The sequence below is a fragment of the Lissotriton helveticus genome, chromosome 8 (genome assembly GCF_964261635.1).
Source record: "Lissotriton helveticus chromosome 8, aLisHel1.1, whole genome shotgun sequence".
Lineage (NCBI taxonomy): Eukaryota > Metazoa > Chordata > Amphibia > Caudata > Salamandridae > Lissotriton > Lissotriton helveticus.
Window position 1 is genome coordinate 79,540,036 of NC_136069.1, and position 18,956 is coordinate 79,558,991.

Here is an 18,956-nt window from a genome sequence, read left to right on the forward strand (position 1 = left end):
ATCATTACTGCATACACCTCACCTTCGACAGGCCCACCTTACACCACCACCACCATCGACCCCCAGCTGCAGATCAAGGCCACCGAAGAACTACTCGTCAACTACTTCAGCACACCAACTCTGCAACCCGAAACCCCAACTCTGCAACCCGAAACCCCTATCAATGGGTCTCCAATTGCACCGACAAACTGGCACCCTTTAAGAGAAGACCAGCCAAACAAAACTCCAAGGCTGGTTCACCCCTGCCCTCCAAGAGTCCAGACACACCTGCAGACGTTTAGAGAAGATATGGAGGAGCAATGAAACCACGGAATCTCACGCAACCTTCAAATCCACCATCAACGCACACCACTTCCTCCTGAAAAACACAAAAAAACGCCCCTCCAAGACATAATCAACGCCAATGTACACAACAGCAAAGTACTCTTCACCATCGTCAAGGAGTTCGCCAGGCCCAACAGCCAGCCCCTCCCAAGACCTCTGCAATAAACTCGGCACCTTCTTCCACCACAAGATCACGCTCGCAACCATCGCATACAACCAAGACGCTCCTCAACAGACTGTGCGCTGCTGGAACCCGCTCACTACAGAGGACATGCTCAAGACCATGAAGATGACTGGAAAAACGCAGAGATCAACCCCCTGCTGAAGAAGTCATCCTCAGACCTGACAGACCTCAAGAACTTCAGACTGAGCTCCCTCCTCCGCAGCCCAGCCAAGGTCATGGAGAAGGCCATCAATGCCCAGCTCTCTGAGTTCATCGAAGCGAGCCACGTCCTGGACACCTCCCACATTGGCTTCCAAAGCAACCACAGGACATAGACTGCACTCCTCGCCGCCACAGATGATATCCACTCCCTCATTGCCCGGGGGAAAAACCACAGCCCTCATCCTAATAGACCTCTGGGCCGCCTTCGACACCATCTCCTACCGCATCCTAATCACCAGACTCCCCTACCCGACATCTGAGACAAGACCCTGGACTGCATCCACTCCTTCCTCACTGGCCGGACACAGCAAGTCAGACTACCACTGTTCCTCTCAGAACCCATGGAGATCAGCTGTGGAGTACCCCAGAGTTTCTCCCTGAGCCCCACCCTCATCAACGTCTTCATGGCCCACCATCTCCACCATCGTCAGATGCGCGGACTCAACATCATCTCCTGTGCCAACGACACCCAGCTGATCCTCTCCCTCACTAACAAAATCTCAACCATCAGAGCCAACTTCCGCAGATGAATGCAGACCGTCGCTACATGGATGAAAGATAGCTACGTCAAGCCCAACTCGGACAAGACCAAAGTTCTCATCCTGGAACCCATGCTGTCAGCCTGGGACGACTCCTGGTGGCCAGCTGCTCTGGGTGGTCCACCCACCCCAACGGACTACGCATGCAACCTGTCCATTATACTGGACTCTTCTCTCACAATGATCTGCCAAATCAACCCAGTCTCCTTAGCCTGCTTCCACAGGCTCAGCCTGCTGCGAAAGACTTTCCGATGGATCCCGCAGAATCCAGGACTGTCACCCATGCACTCATCACCAGCAGACTCGACTACAGCAACGCACTCTGTAAGATCCGAGTGAAATAGAACACTTTAAATACAAAAAGTACAATTTATTCTTGAAGAAAACAGCACAGCACAACCGCTCCAGTCAGAAACTCCAGAGATCTAAACTAGAACTCAGAATGCTTATCATGACATAACAGCGCCAGGCAATACAGAATTCTAAACAGAATACATTTAGGGAAACAGTGCATATAATTTAGAAGGAGAATGTAACACATCCCTCTCCTTAATGACTTAAACATAGCCCTTCATTTTAGCAGGAGGTCTAACGCATCTACTACCAGTTTTGATTCTGGAGGCAACAGAATCAGATTAATTAGAAACCTCGAGATCATAAGGCTTAGCAATCCTCCTACTATTGATCTCAATTGGAAAACGACATTTGGCAACTCTCCTTAAAATCCAAACCCTTCCATGTTGTGTTACAACACTATTGAGGTTAACTTTAATTATTTTAATAGGAGGCCCATACTTAGAAGAACCCTTAGTGTTGAACCCTGGTTTACGTATCCTTACCCATTCACCAACCTTAAAGGAAGGGTCTTTCACATTCATTTTAGTATCATAACACTCTTTCAATTTTTTCCTGTTTCGGGCGAACTTTAAAAGAAACAAGTTGCAAATCACCACTTATAAGATACTCTGACAGCTTTTTCTTGATCCACCAGGGACAAAGTCTAGATGCTGGTTCTCTCCCTCTCAAAAGGCGAAACAGGCTAAGATTTGTTGTAGATTGGGGTGGAATGCGATACACCCAAAGTTTTTCTCTCAGAACAACTTTCCATTCTTTACCTGACTTTATTGCTATTCCCACACCATCTTTAAGCACCCGGTTGACTCTCTCAACCTGACCGTTCCCTTGCAGTTCATAGAGGTCGGTGGTATAATGCTTAATGTTATACAACTTCAAAAAACTTTCCATTTCGTAAGACTTCAATTGCACACCATTATCAGTTATAAGACCGTCTGGACAAACCTCTGTAGCAAAAATCTCTCTGAAAAAATTGTTGATGGTCTGAGTAGTAGCATGCTGAACAAATTTAACCTCAGGCTACTTAGAATGGTAATCAACAATCACCAAAGCATACCGAGACTCTTGAGGTAAAGAACAGAATGGACCAGAAACATTAAACGCAATCTTTTGCCAAGGACATTTTGGCCATGGTGCCGTTTTAAGTTGAGCAGGAAAAGATTTTAACATCTTATCACTATTAACACATTCAGAACATTCCCTCACAGTCCTGTCCACCATCTTGTTCATACCCGGCCACCAGAAATTAGACCTTATTAATTTTTTCATAGATGACATCCCAGGATGTCCCTCATGGGCAAGTTTAAGGATAAGTCACGCATAGATTCAAGAGGAACACATTTACCATCCTTAAATATCAAATCACTTTCTACTACCAGTTCGGCAGATACTTGTGGAAATGATTTGACTTCAACTGGAACACACTTATCCTTAGGCCATCCATTGAGGATAAAACCTCTAAGTATACTCCAAGTCTTATCAGCAATCATGAATCTGTTCCATTCTTCCTCTGAGATGGTAGAAAATTCTTGGGAAACAAAATCCAAAACCGAAGCAATCATCTCAATATCTCGAGAAGCTTCCACTTCTTCCATTTCAGGACAAGGTAAACAGGAGAGGCAATCAGCAGTAACATTTTGCTTCTCTGGCACACATTCCCACAAAAACTATATTCTTGTAGTCTCGACATAAGTCTACTTATCCTAGCAGTGGCATTCCATCCCCTCCAGGTGACAAATTAGAAACAAGAGGTTTGTGATCTGTCCTAAGCACAAATCTATTACCCCATATAACATTTTAAAAATATTCAACTCCCCACACACATCCTAACAGTTCCCTCTCAATAACAGAATATCTCTTTTCAGTTTCATTGAGAGTGCAGAAAGTGAATGCCACACACCATTCTTCCTTGCCGGACTTCTAAGATAACACTCAACCTAACCCACATAAACTGGCATCAACTGTCACAATACAGGTCTTATTCATACAGAAAGGCTTCAAAGTGGGAGCCTTAACATTCTCGTTTTTGAATAACTGAAAAGCATCTTCTTGTTTCTGCGTCAAAGAAAACTCCACTTTGTGCCTAGTAAGTTCTCTTAATGGTTCCATTTTGGTAGCAAAGTCTTTGATGTTGCTATAGTACTCGCATAGCCCTGCAAAAGATAAGTTTCTCCTTGTCGTCAGGAGCTGGTACATTTATAATAGCTTCTACCAAAGATATTTTTTGACCCAAATATTCGAAAGTCTCACAAAACATTTTGCACTTATTTTGCTTCAAAATCAGTCTATTCAGTTCTAGACGCTTACATACCTCTTTCACATGTTCAACATGTTTCTCAGGGTAAGGAGAGAACACAAGGATAACATCCTGGAAGCACCTCACAAAACTGTCCAAATCCTTAAAAATATGATACATTGCTCTCTGAAAAATCGACGCCGAAGAGGCTAACCCAAAAGACATTCTTTTATACTGAAATAGCCCCTGCAGCGTTAGGAAAGCAGTTAATTTTTTAGAATCTTCAGTTAGGACAATTTGGTGATACGCAGAATGTAAATCGAATGTAGAAATTATTTTAGCGCCCTCAAGCAAAGAGACAACTTAATTTATATTAGGCAATGGATGACAGTCCATTATCAAATGTGCATTTAACGCTCTCAAATCAACACAGAGCCTCAAACTTTTGTAAGGTTTTCTCGCAAGACAATGGTAGAAACCCATTCGGAGCATTCCACTTCTTCTATGATATCTTCGTTAATAAGATTTTGTAAAAGTGACTTAAGATCTTCTCTCTCACATACAGGCACACCTCTCAACTTTTGCTTTATAAGACAAGCTCCCTCCTTAAGCTTCATTTTTGGAGAAAAATTGTTGAGCTTTCCAAATTTTTCCGAAAAAACATTGGGAAAAGAGTTAACAATGGCAGCACTCTCATTCTTATAAATTTCATTTTCACCTGCTTGAGACACCAGCAACACGGAACACAACTCCTGGGGTTAAGAATAATTCCTAGACTCCATTGGTCTTTCCAACCTAACACGTTCACACCCTTGACAGCAAAGTACATTTTAATATTGGCTTTGCGTCCTTTAAATTCCACCACAACATCCACAAAACCCTCCATGTCAATTCTAGATCCATCAAAAGTCCTGGCAACGATGGCTGATTCCTTCAAATCCTTAAGGAAGAAAATAGTTTTAAAACGATCCAGGAAAAGATCCTCAGTCATAATAGTCCAAGGAGAACCGGAATCAGCCATAAGTTCAACTTCCACATTCATTATAAGTACCAAATACCTCAGTGGTTTAAGTTCAACAACATTCTCACTGTTACTGTCTTCAGCAATAGACCAGATCATTCCTCCTACACACACGTAACCACTTCCATTTTAAGATTCTTGGTTAACGTAGGAAACTTTGCCCCTAGAATTCCCAGCAGCATAGTTTTTAAGATCTCTGCAGACAGAAGCAAAATGTCCACAACGCCCACACTTCTTACACTCTTTACCTAAGGCCGGACATTTAGGAAATAAAGCACCAAGGTTTGGGCTTCCACACCTAAAACAATGAAAGTCCTTGTCAGGTTTTTTAAACACTCTTTGGCTAACACTTGATGACTCTGTGCTAATACGTGATGACTTTATCTTTACTGCACACACTTCGTCTCCTGTCCCCTTATTCTCTTTATGCAAAGACTTCATCCATTTCTCAGACTGTTCCATCGCCTTTGCAGTACTTGTAACATCTCCTAAATTAGAATCTCCCATAATCCAGAGATGTTCTTGGATTTTCTTACTTTTGACGTGCACAATAATCCGATCACAAATCATTTCGTCAGTCATAGGACCAAAATTGCAATTTACAGATAGACCTTGTAACCCCGTAAGAAAATCATCAAAGGCTTCACTCTTTTCTTGAGCTCTTGTGTAAAACTTATATCTATTCAACGCAACGCTGAAAGTAGGCTTAAATCTGATCTCTATACGACTCATAGCATCTTCAAAAACTTTCCTATCACCACTCCCATCAGTTTGAGGAAGAGTCCTAAAAACAACTTGCCCTTCAGAACCAAGACAATGCAAAAAGAAATTTTTATCTTTCGGCAGAGTCTGTCACCATCAATGGTTTTAAGGTGAGTTAAAAATTCTTCTTTCCATCTAGACCAAGGAATAGAAGGGTCTCCTTTTGTTTGAAGAAACTTTGCAGGAGGATCAAATTGCATGGTGACAAATAAACAAACAATTTAACACTCTATGAGTGCCCCAAAAGTATGCATGTAAGACAAGATATATACAAGTGTTGTTTATAACTGTAATCACTTTGTGACAGTAATAATAAATAGTAATAACTATAGTGGTGTGCACATCACCGTGTGCTCCGTACTCTGTATGAACATAAACATTAAAATAACAATCACAATAGTGGTGTGCACATCACCGCGTGCTCTTATGAATAACAAATGTAGAAACAAAGGTGTGCACATCACTGTGTGCTCTTATGAATAACAAATATAGAAACAAAGGTGAGCACATCACCGTGTGCATCCGACGAAAAGGAAACAAAAGTAGTCAAGTTCGCACATAAAATGTGCTTGATACTCAAACCGTTAAAGTGGATAGGAGCTCAAAGCATACAGTATGGAAAATAGAACAAAAAAAACTCAATAAATGGAGAAGAGTTCTGCTTCAGACGGCCGGTGAGGATAAGATGATTGCTAAGATACAGGAGTAAACTAGTTAAAATGGCTGCTACGCAAGGTCACGTTGTGTGACCTTGCGCAGTGATGTGTACGTTTGCTGCGGGTTACACATTCGCTGCCAAGAGGAAGATAATGTAGAGCAGACGTCACTGTGAGGACCTCGAAGGGCAGAATGAAGAAATCCAAGCTTCTTAAGACGTCACGGAGAGCTCGAGCAGGGAACACCACCACAGATTGAAAGATGGGGCCGACAGGCTTCACCAACCGTCACTGGTCCAGGTTAGTTGAACTCCAATACATGAAATCGACGATGTGGACTGCAAAGTTGTTACTAAGGGGTAAAGTAATCTTCAAGTAGATCAAATTACATCAAGGCAGGTGCGGTCCTCAAAGTTGTTCTGGCACCGTAGGACAAAGTGAAAATACATTTTTTAGTTAAAATGAGTAAAATCCATTCACGAAGACACTAGCTCCAGTGCTGAAATGGTGGCAAGATGTCTCCAGTCGTCACCAAAATTTGTAAGATCCAAGTGAAAAAGGACACTTTAAGTACAAAAAGTAAAATGTATTCTTGAAGAAAACAGCACAGCACAGAATTCCAGAGATCTAAACTAGAACTCTAAACTAGAACTCAGAATGCTTATCATGACATAACAGAGGAAGGCAATACAGAATTCTTAGCAGAATACATTTAAGGAAACAGTGTATATAATTTAGAGGTAGAATGTAACACACTCTATGCCAGTATCACCCAGAAACAGCTCAAGAAACCACAGAACGTCCAAAACACCGATTCCAGACAAGTCCTTACATTCCCTGCCGCAGCCACATCACGCAACACCTCCGACAACTCCACTGGCTCCCAGTCAAAAAGAGAGTCATCTTCAAGCTCCTCACTCACGCCTACAAAGCACTACACAACATAGGACCAGCGTACTTGAACTACCGCCTCACATTCCACATACCCATCAGACAACTCAGTTCCTCCCTACTCGCCCTCGCCTCCATCCCCAGGAACCACAAGAGCAGAACTGGGGATAATTGTTCTCCTACCTCGCTGCCAAGACTTGGAACACCCTGCCCCCGCACCTCAGGCAATCAGTGTCAATGACCCAATGCAGGCCTGGCTCTTCAAATGATCCTCCACCAAGTCCGACCAGCAGACCCCCCAGCACCTTGAAACCCTCATGGGTGAGTAGCCGGGCTTTACAAGCCCCTGATTGATTGATTAAAGAACAATGGGAATATATCTTCAGCAAAACATACAAAAGGATTGTCCATGTGCAGGGGACACATGCAGCTTACATGATGCTTCATCAATGGCATTTGACCCTTCATAGACTGTGTTTAATGAAAGATAGCAACTCAGACTTCTGCTGGAGGGGATGCAGTCATATGGGGCAAAATAAGCACACCCTGTGGGACTGTCCAAAGTTAAGGTATTTTTGCGAAGAAATTCTGAATGGATTAGATGAAATAATGGGTTCCAAATTTCTGAGAAGTCCAATCAGCATTTTGTGTGCCTGGTTTCCTGATATTTAACAGAGTTAGGAGTGGAACTATGAAAGACTGCTAAGGTGTTTGTTTCTACCTTCGAAACAGGGCAAATTCCCTAACTCCCTTCCTTGAAAGACCTACAGGGTACTCTTTGGCACATCTTGGCCATTTTATTTATTCCCTAATGGGGACAATAAACGATTCAGTTGGGTTTAGGCCCTATATTTAGTTACTTTTCAAACGACTACAGCACTCTGGAGTGTCACAGAACAAGAGCCCTCCAGACAATTGAGATGTTAAACTGTCAGTCAAATGAGAAATGTACAATGCTACCCAGTAACAGGGGGACTTGGAATTGATGAGTTGGCCTTGTCACTGCCAAGGGAGGTTGTGTGTTTAATGGGATGATAAGCTGTTCCATTAGTTTTATGTGAAAATTCCATAAATATTGATTGAAACATAGAAACATAAAGCATTTCGGGACATACCCAGAAGGTCCAATCTGCACTCCAGTAGTTCACACCTGGCAGCTCAGTTCTTTCTGTGTAAAATCCACCAGTATCCTCGTCTGTCCGTGATGTGCTGATGTCATCGGAATCCTCTTCAGTCCCATCCTGTGGATATGCATATCAGTTTGTCATTTCATCATGGAACAGTTAATTTTTTATATATTTGTTTACCAAGGGCCCCCTCGCAGCGCCTGAGAAAAGCTATATAACTGATGGAGCAAGGATTCGCACGTGAAGCGACTTGCTTGAATTCATGAACCTCAAATAACATTAATTAACTAATCAATATGTTTGTCCTATTAATTTACCCCTTTTCCCGACATTTGTGGGTGTCCGAGAGAAGCTTGCCTATGTGTTTACTAATCCTAATGCGTTTGCAACCTAAAATGGCCGCTGCTACGCGGGAAATTCTACTGCGCATGCGTCGGTCATACCCAGGTGACGTGACGTTCTCGCAGTTCTGGAGGGAATATGTTTGCATCTGCGCATTAGAGCTAAAATAGCTGCTTTGTGTTCTCACATGCAAGAAGTTTGCTTTGCTGCTTTTGCTATGCTGTTTGTTCTGCATAACCCTAATGCTATAGTTTATTATAAAGTAATGGGTATAGAGTAGAAGTTCATGGTATACAGTGTATTCATTTTTTCTGTGTTCTAAAACTGTTTCTTTTCCATTTTATGGTACATTACGAAATATGGCCTATCGTCCCTTGCTGCACTCCATCTTGCTTGAAACTGAGTCCTCGCGAGATCTGCGAGTCTCCAAAGCAGTGACCTTTGAATCCCAGCCAGATGGCAACTCCAGCCAAGATGCGCCTGGGAAGAAAACCCTCACCTAGTCGAAGAAGCTGAACTGTACCAAAATAAATACAATGTATATAATGTTAAATTCACCATTGTTATCTGTAGAGCATATGTCATGAGAAACTAGAATTCAAGGGGCGGGTAAGAAATTCAAATGAGGAGCCTGAGAAAGCTCAAATTTTAGGTGGTGTGATGACCTGTCCTTTTCCTCTGCCCAATCAAAATTGGGGATCCTTACACTTGTAACATTTGGGGGCTGGTACACTGACCTGGAAAATAGTATAACTAGCCTAGGTTTAGCTACAGAAATTGTCCGAATAGCTGACCTGTCACTGACCCAACGCACTCAATAGCTGATCGAGAACAGAGGTGCTGCGAAGCACTCTGTTAGACAGATTCGCAGACCCAAACGGGGTTTTGGGAACCTTAAGTGCTGGCGAAGCACTTTCATGGGAAATTCAATAAACCAATCGGGGTTTTGACTGATAGCTGCAGAGAGGGTGTAGCGCAGGCGTTGCAACTGAACTGCGGGTGCTGGTCTCAACTTTGGTGGTCCTGTCCTGATCCTAATCTGGTCTACCCTGTCCTGATTTCCATACTGCACCTGCTGGCCTACTGGCAACTGCATTTCCTTGGGGTTACTTCTGTCCTTAAACTGACCCGTGGCCAGGGTTGGTCTCCACACCGTTCTAGGTAAATATAAATCCGTGAGGGAAACACACTTGCGTCCTTTTCCTTACCCTTCCTGAATCTTGCAAGAGTCATAACTCTTTTTCCTCTCCTTCTCCTTTCTGAGACATTAATGAATCGTGATTCTTGCTATTTTTAGCATGACCCAATTTTCTCCTATCCTTTAGAACTATAGATAAAGAACTGTTCATGAAATTCAGGTGTTTCTTTTCTTTACCCTCCTTTAGCCGAATTTTCGACCTTCACTGGCTCAGGGTCGAAAACAGAATCAAATTTAAAGCACTCTGTTTTACGCACAAAATTAATACTGGATCGGCCCCAAAATATCTCCAATCACTCGTTCACCCTTACTGCCCGTCCCGCACTCTCCGCTCCTCCACATCAAAACAGTTTGTCATTCCTAAATTCAAGCTTTTCCGCATGGGCGGCAAATCTTTCTCCTATCTTGGACCCCGGTTATGGAATTCTTTACCTTTCCCGATACGCATTGAGACTAACTTCATGAAATTTCGCAAAGCCTTAAAAACCAGGTTATTCGACATCTAGACACGCCCCTCATCCTTAGCCCTACTTTAATTTTTCACAATTTTGTACCGGGAAACCCTCTTTGGGTAGCTGTTGCGCGTTAGAATTGCAAAACTAAAACTAAACTAAAACTAAACACCTAGTCGGCTGACTAAGTATGAAAGAATCCTTGTAGGTGCAGGAAACGTGACTATTGCTAGATGTAATGTTCTGAATCCAGCTACCTTACTGCCTAATTCACTCTCACCAGAAGTAAAAGGAGAAATTTAACATGACTGCATTGATCTGACCAAATATAGTACTAAACCACGCCCAGACATAAAGGAAGAGCCTTTAATTGATGAAGATTATGAGCTGTTTGTAGATGGCTCGAGCATGAGACATGAGGAAGGAGGTTTAAGCGCTGCTTACTCAGTATGTACTTTGGGAGGTCCAGTGGAAGCATCCTATTTACATGGGGTCAAGTCTGCACAAGTAGCTGAATTGGTTGCATTGGCAAGAGCCTGTAAATTTGGGAAGAACTCGAAAATAACCATATATACTGATAGCCAGTATGGTTATGGGGTTGTGCATGACTTTGGCCAATTATGGATGCAAAGGGAGTTTCTGACTTCTTCAGGCACCCCTATCAGAAATGGAAATTATGTGCAGGATTTACTGGAAGCAATCCAGTTACCAAAAGAATTGGTTGTGGTCAAGTGTGCTGCTCACAAATCTGGCAATGACAAAGTGACAGCAGGTAATCGATATGCTGACCAGTTAGCCCAGCATTGTGCAAAGTATAAGATGGCTATCAATAAAAAGGTTGGGGGAAACGGAAACAGCTGCCAACTTATGATGCTAGAAGGAATAAATACATGGGAGGAAGTGAGAGACTTTCAGGACACAGCAGAGCCACAAGAGAAGGAAAATTGGAAAAAATGTGGTTGTCAGAGGAGGGTGGAAGATGGTGTCATTGTTTACCTTGATGGTATGCCTGTGCTGCCAGACTGCTTGCTCCTATGTCTAGGTTGATGCATGGAGATACACATTTGGGAAAAGATGCTATGATACGCATATTCAGACAGGCATGGTTCAACTCGAAATTCAGAAACATCGCAGAGGCACTCTGCCAGAGGTGTCTGGTTTGTCAGCAATATAACCCAGGAAAGAAAACTGTAGTGTTGCCAGGAAGGATTGGAAAGGCGGAGGGCCCTTTTATTCGACTACAACTTGACTTTATTCAGTTACCCCCTTGTCGAGGAATGAAGTACATACTTGTCATTGTCTGCCTATTCTCAAAATGGGTAGAAGCTTACCCTGCACGCAGAAATGATAGCCTCACAGTAGCCAAGTTGTTACTTAGGGAACTTTTACCTCGGTACGGATTTCCAGTCACAATTCAATCAGACAGAGGAAAACATTTCCATAGTGAAGTGATAAAACAGATTTGTGAAGCATTCAAGATCACGCAAAAACTACACTGTGCATATCGCCCAGAGGCTTCTGGAGTGGTAGAACAACTGAATGACACTATCAAATCAAGATTGGGAAAAATGTGTGAATCCACTCAAATGGAATGGCCAGATGCTTTGCCCCTTGTTTTGATGGGACTTAGAAGAATTCCAGACCGGAACACGGGCTTGAGTCCCCATGAGATACTGATGGGAAGAGCAATGCGGCAAGCATGGGTGCCAGGATACAAACTGATAAGCTTATCTGATGATTTGGTACTAGAATACTGCAAAGAACTGGCTGACCAAGTGCGTTCTATCTCTCACCAGGTTGGGGAAGACGCTGTCGCCAGACCAACAACTCCAGCACATGAACTGAACCCAGGGGATTGGGTTGTAATAAAGAAGCATACTCGGAAAAGTTGCCTTGTACCAAGGTGGGGAAAACCACGACAAGTAATTCTGGTTACCACCACAGCTGTGAAATGTGCAGGGGTACCACGGTGGATCCATGCCAGCCATACAAAGAAAGTGACTGAACCTGAAGAAACTGAGGCTGAAGGTTGTGCAGCTGAGGGGTCTCAAGATATCGGTCCTGAAGTAGCTGAAGAAGAACAACCGAGCTCCAGTCAAGATGATTGGGTCCCAATAATCGACCTGACTATAGATCCTGTGAGAACAAGAAGACAAACCTATTTAGACAGACAGTGGGATAGTGAGGACGAGACAGGTGTAGAGGAAGATACTCAGATCATCGAAATTCAAATCAAATCTGATACTGAGGAGGACCAGATAGGGAAAGAACAGGTAATTGACACTCCCCCAAGAACTCCTGAGGCAGAAGAGGGACAGATAGAAATTAGGGCGGAGGTTCAAGCGGAAGAAAATCAAAAGATCGAAGTGCTTGAACAGAACCAGATAGGACAAGACAATTGTGTTCAGGAAGAAGAAAACGAAATAGAACAAAGCCAAATCCAGCATACACCTGAACAAGGCCAGTTTAGGGACCAGGCGGAAGAAACTGATATAAGACCTGGACCTAGTCAGTTAGGGAGAAATACAGAAGACAATCTTGAAACAAATGTGCCAAAACTAAATGAAAATAAAAGAGTGTTTGAAGAAAGCCAAGACACAGCACCAGTTAAAAGACTCAGAAAAGGAGACGCAGTACCTAGATTTGTAAAGAGACTGAGACTGCGATTAAAGACAATAAACGAAGAACCTGAGCAGATAAATGAAGTCTCAAGTCAAACTGATCCGGCTGTGATAAAAACAAAGAGAAGGAGTGCCCGTATAAAGAGACTAAATAACAAATATCAGAGTCCTGAGTGGACTTACTTTGTATTGGAAGACTTTGAAAACCTGGAAATAAGTGACAAAAGTGATGAAGAGTTGATTACTGCTCGGACCCACGAAGAAGCGAAACCAACCTGAAAGTTGCCCGAGTAAGCACGCTGTGCAGAGCTACAAAGAGGGGTTGAAGCTTCTTTTGAGTCAAAATGTCTGATTCCTCTGTGAATGGGAGACCGAGACAAGGTTGTTTAAAAACATGCTGCAAAGTATGTTTATGTAGTGTAGCAATAATACTGATACTTTGGAAAGGACTAACAATAGCTATCCCTTCTATGATGAGTAAAGACCCGAACCTGTACTCTACTAATCAATTGCCGAAAGACACTGAAGATTTACAAACTAGAAATACACCACAAAGAGTAGATGTACCAGAAAAAGTACTTAGCCTTAAGCAAACCAAAATAGATTGAGAAGCACCAGATGAGGAAGGACTACATTATAATAAAATTAAGAATAAAACTCATTTAAATGTTTTCGCAAACCTGTTAGTACATTATGTAGAAGCTATGGAAATAGACGACTGTTATGTCTGTATGAAGCTGCCTACTTCAGTAGCTGAAGGTGTGACATACCACCATTTGCCACTAACCTATGGAATTTCCTGTAGTATTCTAACTAGTTTATTCTATAGAAGAGGACCTTTGCAGTATTATTATTCAAACTTTGACGTGATATTTTCTGAACTTCCTGTGCGAAGAAACCTGAACACTGTACATACAACTAGAGATGTAGCCAAATACATGAGTGAATATTTTCTAACTGTAGGTAAAATAAATATAGATGACGCACACAAAGATAACTTGACCTGTTCATTAAACGAGAAAGAGAAAATGTTTCTAAATATGGTAGAGAAAAGAAGAGAAAGTTTCCAAAAGAAAGCAAAAGATAAGAATCAGAAAACCCCTAAATGGGCTGAAAGCATAGGGAGCACCTCAAATGGTGGGGCTAATGCTGCTATGTTGCTGGATTTCGAAAAGAAGGGGAAACTTTGTCTTCAAAGAGAAAGAACTAGTTATTATAACAATATATTCATTGGTTCCAGTGAATGCGAACACAATTACAAGGTAATTGGGGGTTGGGGTTTCAAAGATGGGTCAGAGCCTGTGTTTCCTGGAATTTATTATATATGTGGGAACAAGGCTTATTTCAAATTACCCGACCATTGGTACGGGAGCTGTTACTTTGGTATTGTCTTCCCAAAGATATACCATGTGGAGAAAATCACTGGAAGCACTGAAAGAACTAATGAATTAGTACGTAGTAAAAGAGAAAGTGTTGGTGAAATAGTAGGTGATATTTTTAGTGCATTGATACCTACAGTGGAAATGTCTCTGAATACATACAGAATTTGCAAATTGTCAACAGTAGTAGATCGGTTATCAACTGACACTCCTGGAGGTTTCCTGATGGTCAATACCGAATTGGTTGCGATCAGATCAATGGTTTTACAAAATCGACTTGCTCTTGACACCTTATTGGCAAAAGGGGGCGGAGTCTGCAGAATGTTAAAAGTGCAACATTGTTGCACTTATATACCAGATAAAAGTGTGGAAATTAAAGGGTATGTGTGAAACATTACAAATTTGGAAAAAGAGCTCACACCACTGGAGGTTGACAGTGCATGGAAGAGACTTACTGATGGTCTCTCCGCTGTAGGTAGTTGGTTTTCTAATTTAGGTAAGAGTCTTGTGAGTAAAATGCTGATGCCAATAGCGGGAATAGGTCTATTAGTGTTCATAATAATAATTTGCTGCAAGTGTTGAAAACACAAAAAGAAATATTCTGTGAATAAGCGAGGAGTGAAAAGAAATGTCGAAGAGCTTGAACTAGAAGAATTCAATAATCAGATTTACAAAAGAATGAAAAATTCCCATCCTAATAAAGTCAATAAAAAAAGACAGAATAGAAAGTTTGAAGAAATTGAACTGGGTGAGATGTGAGAAGTTGGCATCTGGTTCCATTAATTGTGTTGATATAAAATATCATCAAAGAGGGGATTGATGGAGCAAGGATTCGCACGTGAAGCGACTTGCTTGAATTCATGAACCTCAAATAACATTAATTAACTAATCAATATGTTTGTCTTATTAATTTACCCCTTTTCCCGACATTTGTGGGTGTCCGAGAGAAGCTTGCCTATGTGTTTACTAATCCTAATATGCTTGCAACCTAAAATGGCCGCTGCTACGTGGGAATTTCTACTGCGCATGCGTCGGTCATACCCAGGTGACGTGACGTTCTCGCAGTTCTGGAGGGAATCTGTTTGCATCTGCGCATTAGAGCTAAAATGGCTGCTTTGTGTTCTCACATGCAAGAAGCTTGCATTGCTGCTTTTGCTATGCTGTTTGTTCTGCATAACCCTAATGCTATAGTTTATTATAAAGTAATGGGTATAAAGTAGAAGTTCATGGTATACAGTGTATTCATTTTTTCAGTGTTCTAAAACTGTTTCTTTTCCATTTTATGGTTCATTACGAAATATGGCCTGTCGCACTCCATCTTGCTTGAAACTGAGTCTGCGCGAGATCTGCTAGTCTCCACAGCAGTGACCTTTGAATCCCAGCCAGATGGCAACTCCAGCCAAGATACGCCTGGGAAGAAAACCCTCACCTAGTCGAAGAAGCTGAACTGTACCAAAATAAATACAATGTATATAATGTTAAATTCACCATTGTTATGTGTAGAGCATATGTCATGAGAAACTAGAATTCAAGGGGCAGGTAAGAAATTCAAATGAGGAACCTGAGAAAGCTCAAATTTTAGGTGGTGTGATGGCCTGTCCTTTTCCTCTGCCCAATAAAAATTGGGGATCCTTACACTTGCAACATTTGGGGGGTGGTACATTGACCTGGAAAATAGTATAACTAGCCTAGGTTTAGCTAGGGAAATTGTCTGACTTGTCCGAATAGCTGACCTGTCACTGACCCAACTCACTCAATAGCTGTTCGAGAACACAGGTGCTGCGAAGCACTCTGTTAGACAGATTCGCAGACCCAAACGGGGTTTTGGGAACCTTAAGTGCTAGCGAAGCACTTTGCTGGGAAATTCGATAACCCAATCGGGGTTTTGACTGATAGCTGCAGAGAGGGTGTAGCGCAAGCGTTCCAACTGAACTGCGGGTGCTGGTCTCAACTTTGGTGGTCCTGTCCTGATCCTAATCTGGTCTACCCTGTCCTGATTTCCATACTGCACCTGCTGGTCTACTGGCAACTGCATTTCCTTGGGGTTACTTCTGTCCTTAAACTGACCCGTGGCCAGGGTTGGTCTCCACACCGTTCTAGGTAAATATAAATCCGTGAGGGAAACACACTTGCGTTCTTTTCCTTACCCGTCCTTTTCCTTACCCTTCCTGAATATTGCTAGAGTCGTAACTCTTGTTCCTCTCCTTCTCCTTTCTGAGACATTAATGAATCGTTATTCTTGCTATTTTTAGCATGACCCAATTTTCTCCTATCCTTTAGAACTATAGATAAAGAACTGTTCATGAAATTCAGGTGTTCCTTTTCTTTACCCTCCTTTAGGCGAATTAAAGTGGTTGCTCTGAATTATTAGCGTGTTCCATTTCTTACCTTCCTTATAGCTACATGGTTACTTCAAATTTTCGTCATTACAAATTAGGTTCCTTTTTTCTTATCCAACTTTTTAGTGGTACTCAAACTTTGATTTCTAGCATGTTCCTTATTTTACCCGTCCTTTAGAAACTCCATATTAAGTCTAAATTTCTGTGAGTTTCTTATTAGCATGTTCCCTGTTCTTACCTACCCTTTAGACTTCTAAATGGTTGGCATCATATATCTTTTACGTGGTTATACGCTTTTCATGATTTTGGTTATCGATAGTTTGCTTGCTGTGAACTTGTTGCTTTCAAACATTGATGAAGATTAGATTAAGGTTTTCAAAACTTCTTGAGTCTGTGGTTATTATAAAAGAGTGCAAATGTTATAAATGTTATTTGACTGCTTATCTTTGCAGCTAGCTCCCTGATCCATTGTGGTCATAGGTACCAGTAACAAGGATTGGTAAGTTAATGGTATAGGAATCAGTTACGATTAAAAGACTGGTAGTAGAGTGTAGGTTACCCGAGTAAATATGGTGAATTGAATTATGGGCCCAAGTGTGCAGATGGTAAAATTATAGTCGGGTGACCTGCGCGCTCTATCATAACAACTGAGTTTGAGCAACACAGTAGGCACACTGAAACAGACAAGGCATTAGGAGTAACAATTGTTTTAAAAGTGTATTTTTTATTTATAAGGATCACCTGTTGAAACTCAACCTTACAGGTTCTTGTAGAGGGTTCTAAAGTCTGGGTACTTGGCAGAAAGCGGCACAATTTACTTTTCTCACTTTTGGGGTTTTTATCTAGATGCATGATTTCTTCCTTGTATTATGACCATCCTCAGGCAAAGTAGCTTCCTTAGAGAGATACAATGGTAGGCCATATGTAGCAAGCTATTTAGCGTTTGCAAAAGCTGTGAATTGAAAAAATAGTGTATTTGCAAATGCAAAATAGCATGTCCCAATGTATGACAGTGTTCTGTATCGCGAATTGGATAATCGCATAAATTGCGATTTCCAAATTTGCGAGGCAACACTTCTGCGAAAACCATTAGCGAATTCGCAATTTGAGTCCCAAATTGCGAATTCGCAAAAATGTAGGTCACAGATTGCGAATTCGCAATTGAATGTATGAAAAATATGCAAATTGCGAATAAGTAAAACTCGCAATTTTGCACCTTCAAATTACCATCAACTCAGGGCAGGTGGAAACCTATTTAAACAGGCCCAGAATACCTCAGTGTCTTTCACAATGGCAGCGCTGTATGTCATAGCGAGTAGAATGCAGATTCAAGCAGCAGCACAGAGAAGGAGGAGGAGACAGGAACGCGTTTACAGAGTGCGCATAACTCTGTGCCAGCAGACAGAGGAATAAATACATGAGAAGTATAGACTAGACTCATCAACTATACTAGACCTGATAGCTGACCTACACCCTATACTTGAGCATCCAACCCGCATGACCTAAGCCATTCCAACACATGTGCAGGTCCTCTGTTCTCTGCACCTACTAGCATCAGGGAGCTTCAAGGGGGTCACAGCTACAGCAGGGGGGTATCCTAAAGTTGCCTGTTGCGCTTCTTTCACGCATTCTTGGATGCAATGGTACAGAGGATACACCATTACATCAGATTCCCCACCACACAACAGGCATTGCAGCAGACCTAATTGGATTTCTACCAGATAGCACAGTTTCTCCATGTAATTGGGTGCATTGATAGGACACATGTAGCCCGCTGTCCCCCCTCAGATAATGAGTATGTATTCAGGAACAGGAAATCATTCCATTCACTCAACATACAGTTCATATGTAACGTAAAACACATAATAACTGTTATAGTTATAGTGGTTAAATATCCTGGCAGTACAAAAGATTCCTTCACATTTAGACACAGTGGAATATTCACACGTCTTACTGGGGGTGAATTTGGCAAAGGATATCTGCTAGGTAAATGCAATTTTACACACTCTGATGGACTCATTACATCTGCATGAATAGGACAGTGATTAACCACATATTTCATCCTGTAGGTGACTGCATATGCTGTGCGCTCATTCATCCTCACACCATACCTCAATCCGGCTAATCAGAGTGAGAGAAAATACAATGGTGCACACAAGTGAACACGCAATGTCATCGAGCAGACATTTGGAATACTGAAGAGCAGGTTCTGCTGTCTGCACAAAAGTGGAGGAACACTGCAGTATAGGCCTGATACCTGTTGCAAGATAGTGGCTACGTGTGCCATGCTGCACAACGTCGCAACAACAAAATGCATACCAGTGGAACTC

General features: G+C 42.0%; 1 protein-coding gene across 2 annotated transcripts in view; it reads right to left on the reverse strand.

The window, feature by feature from the left end:
• Window positions 1-18,956, reverse strand: part of GRAMD1C (GRAM domain containing 1C) — a 1,372,139-nt gene that overhangs the window by 1,305,883 nt on the left and 47,300 nt on the right. Inside the window, exon 2 of one of the 2 annotated variants that reach the window (XM_078656659.1) lies at window positions 8,284-8,409. In XM_078656659.1, the coding sequence (XP_078512785.1) occupies window positions 8,284-8,409 (126 nt within the window). Of the gene's footprint in view, window positions 1-8,283; window positions 8,413-18,956 lie in introns of those variants that run through there. The other variant, XM_078656660.1, reaches the window with a different exon arrangement.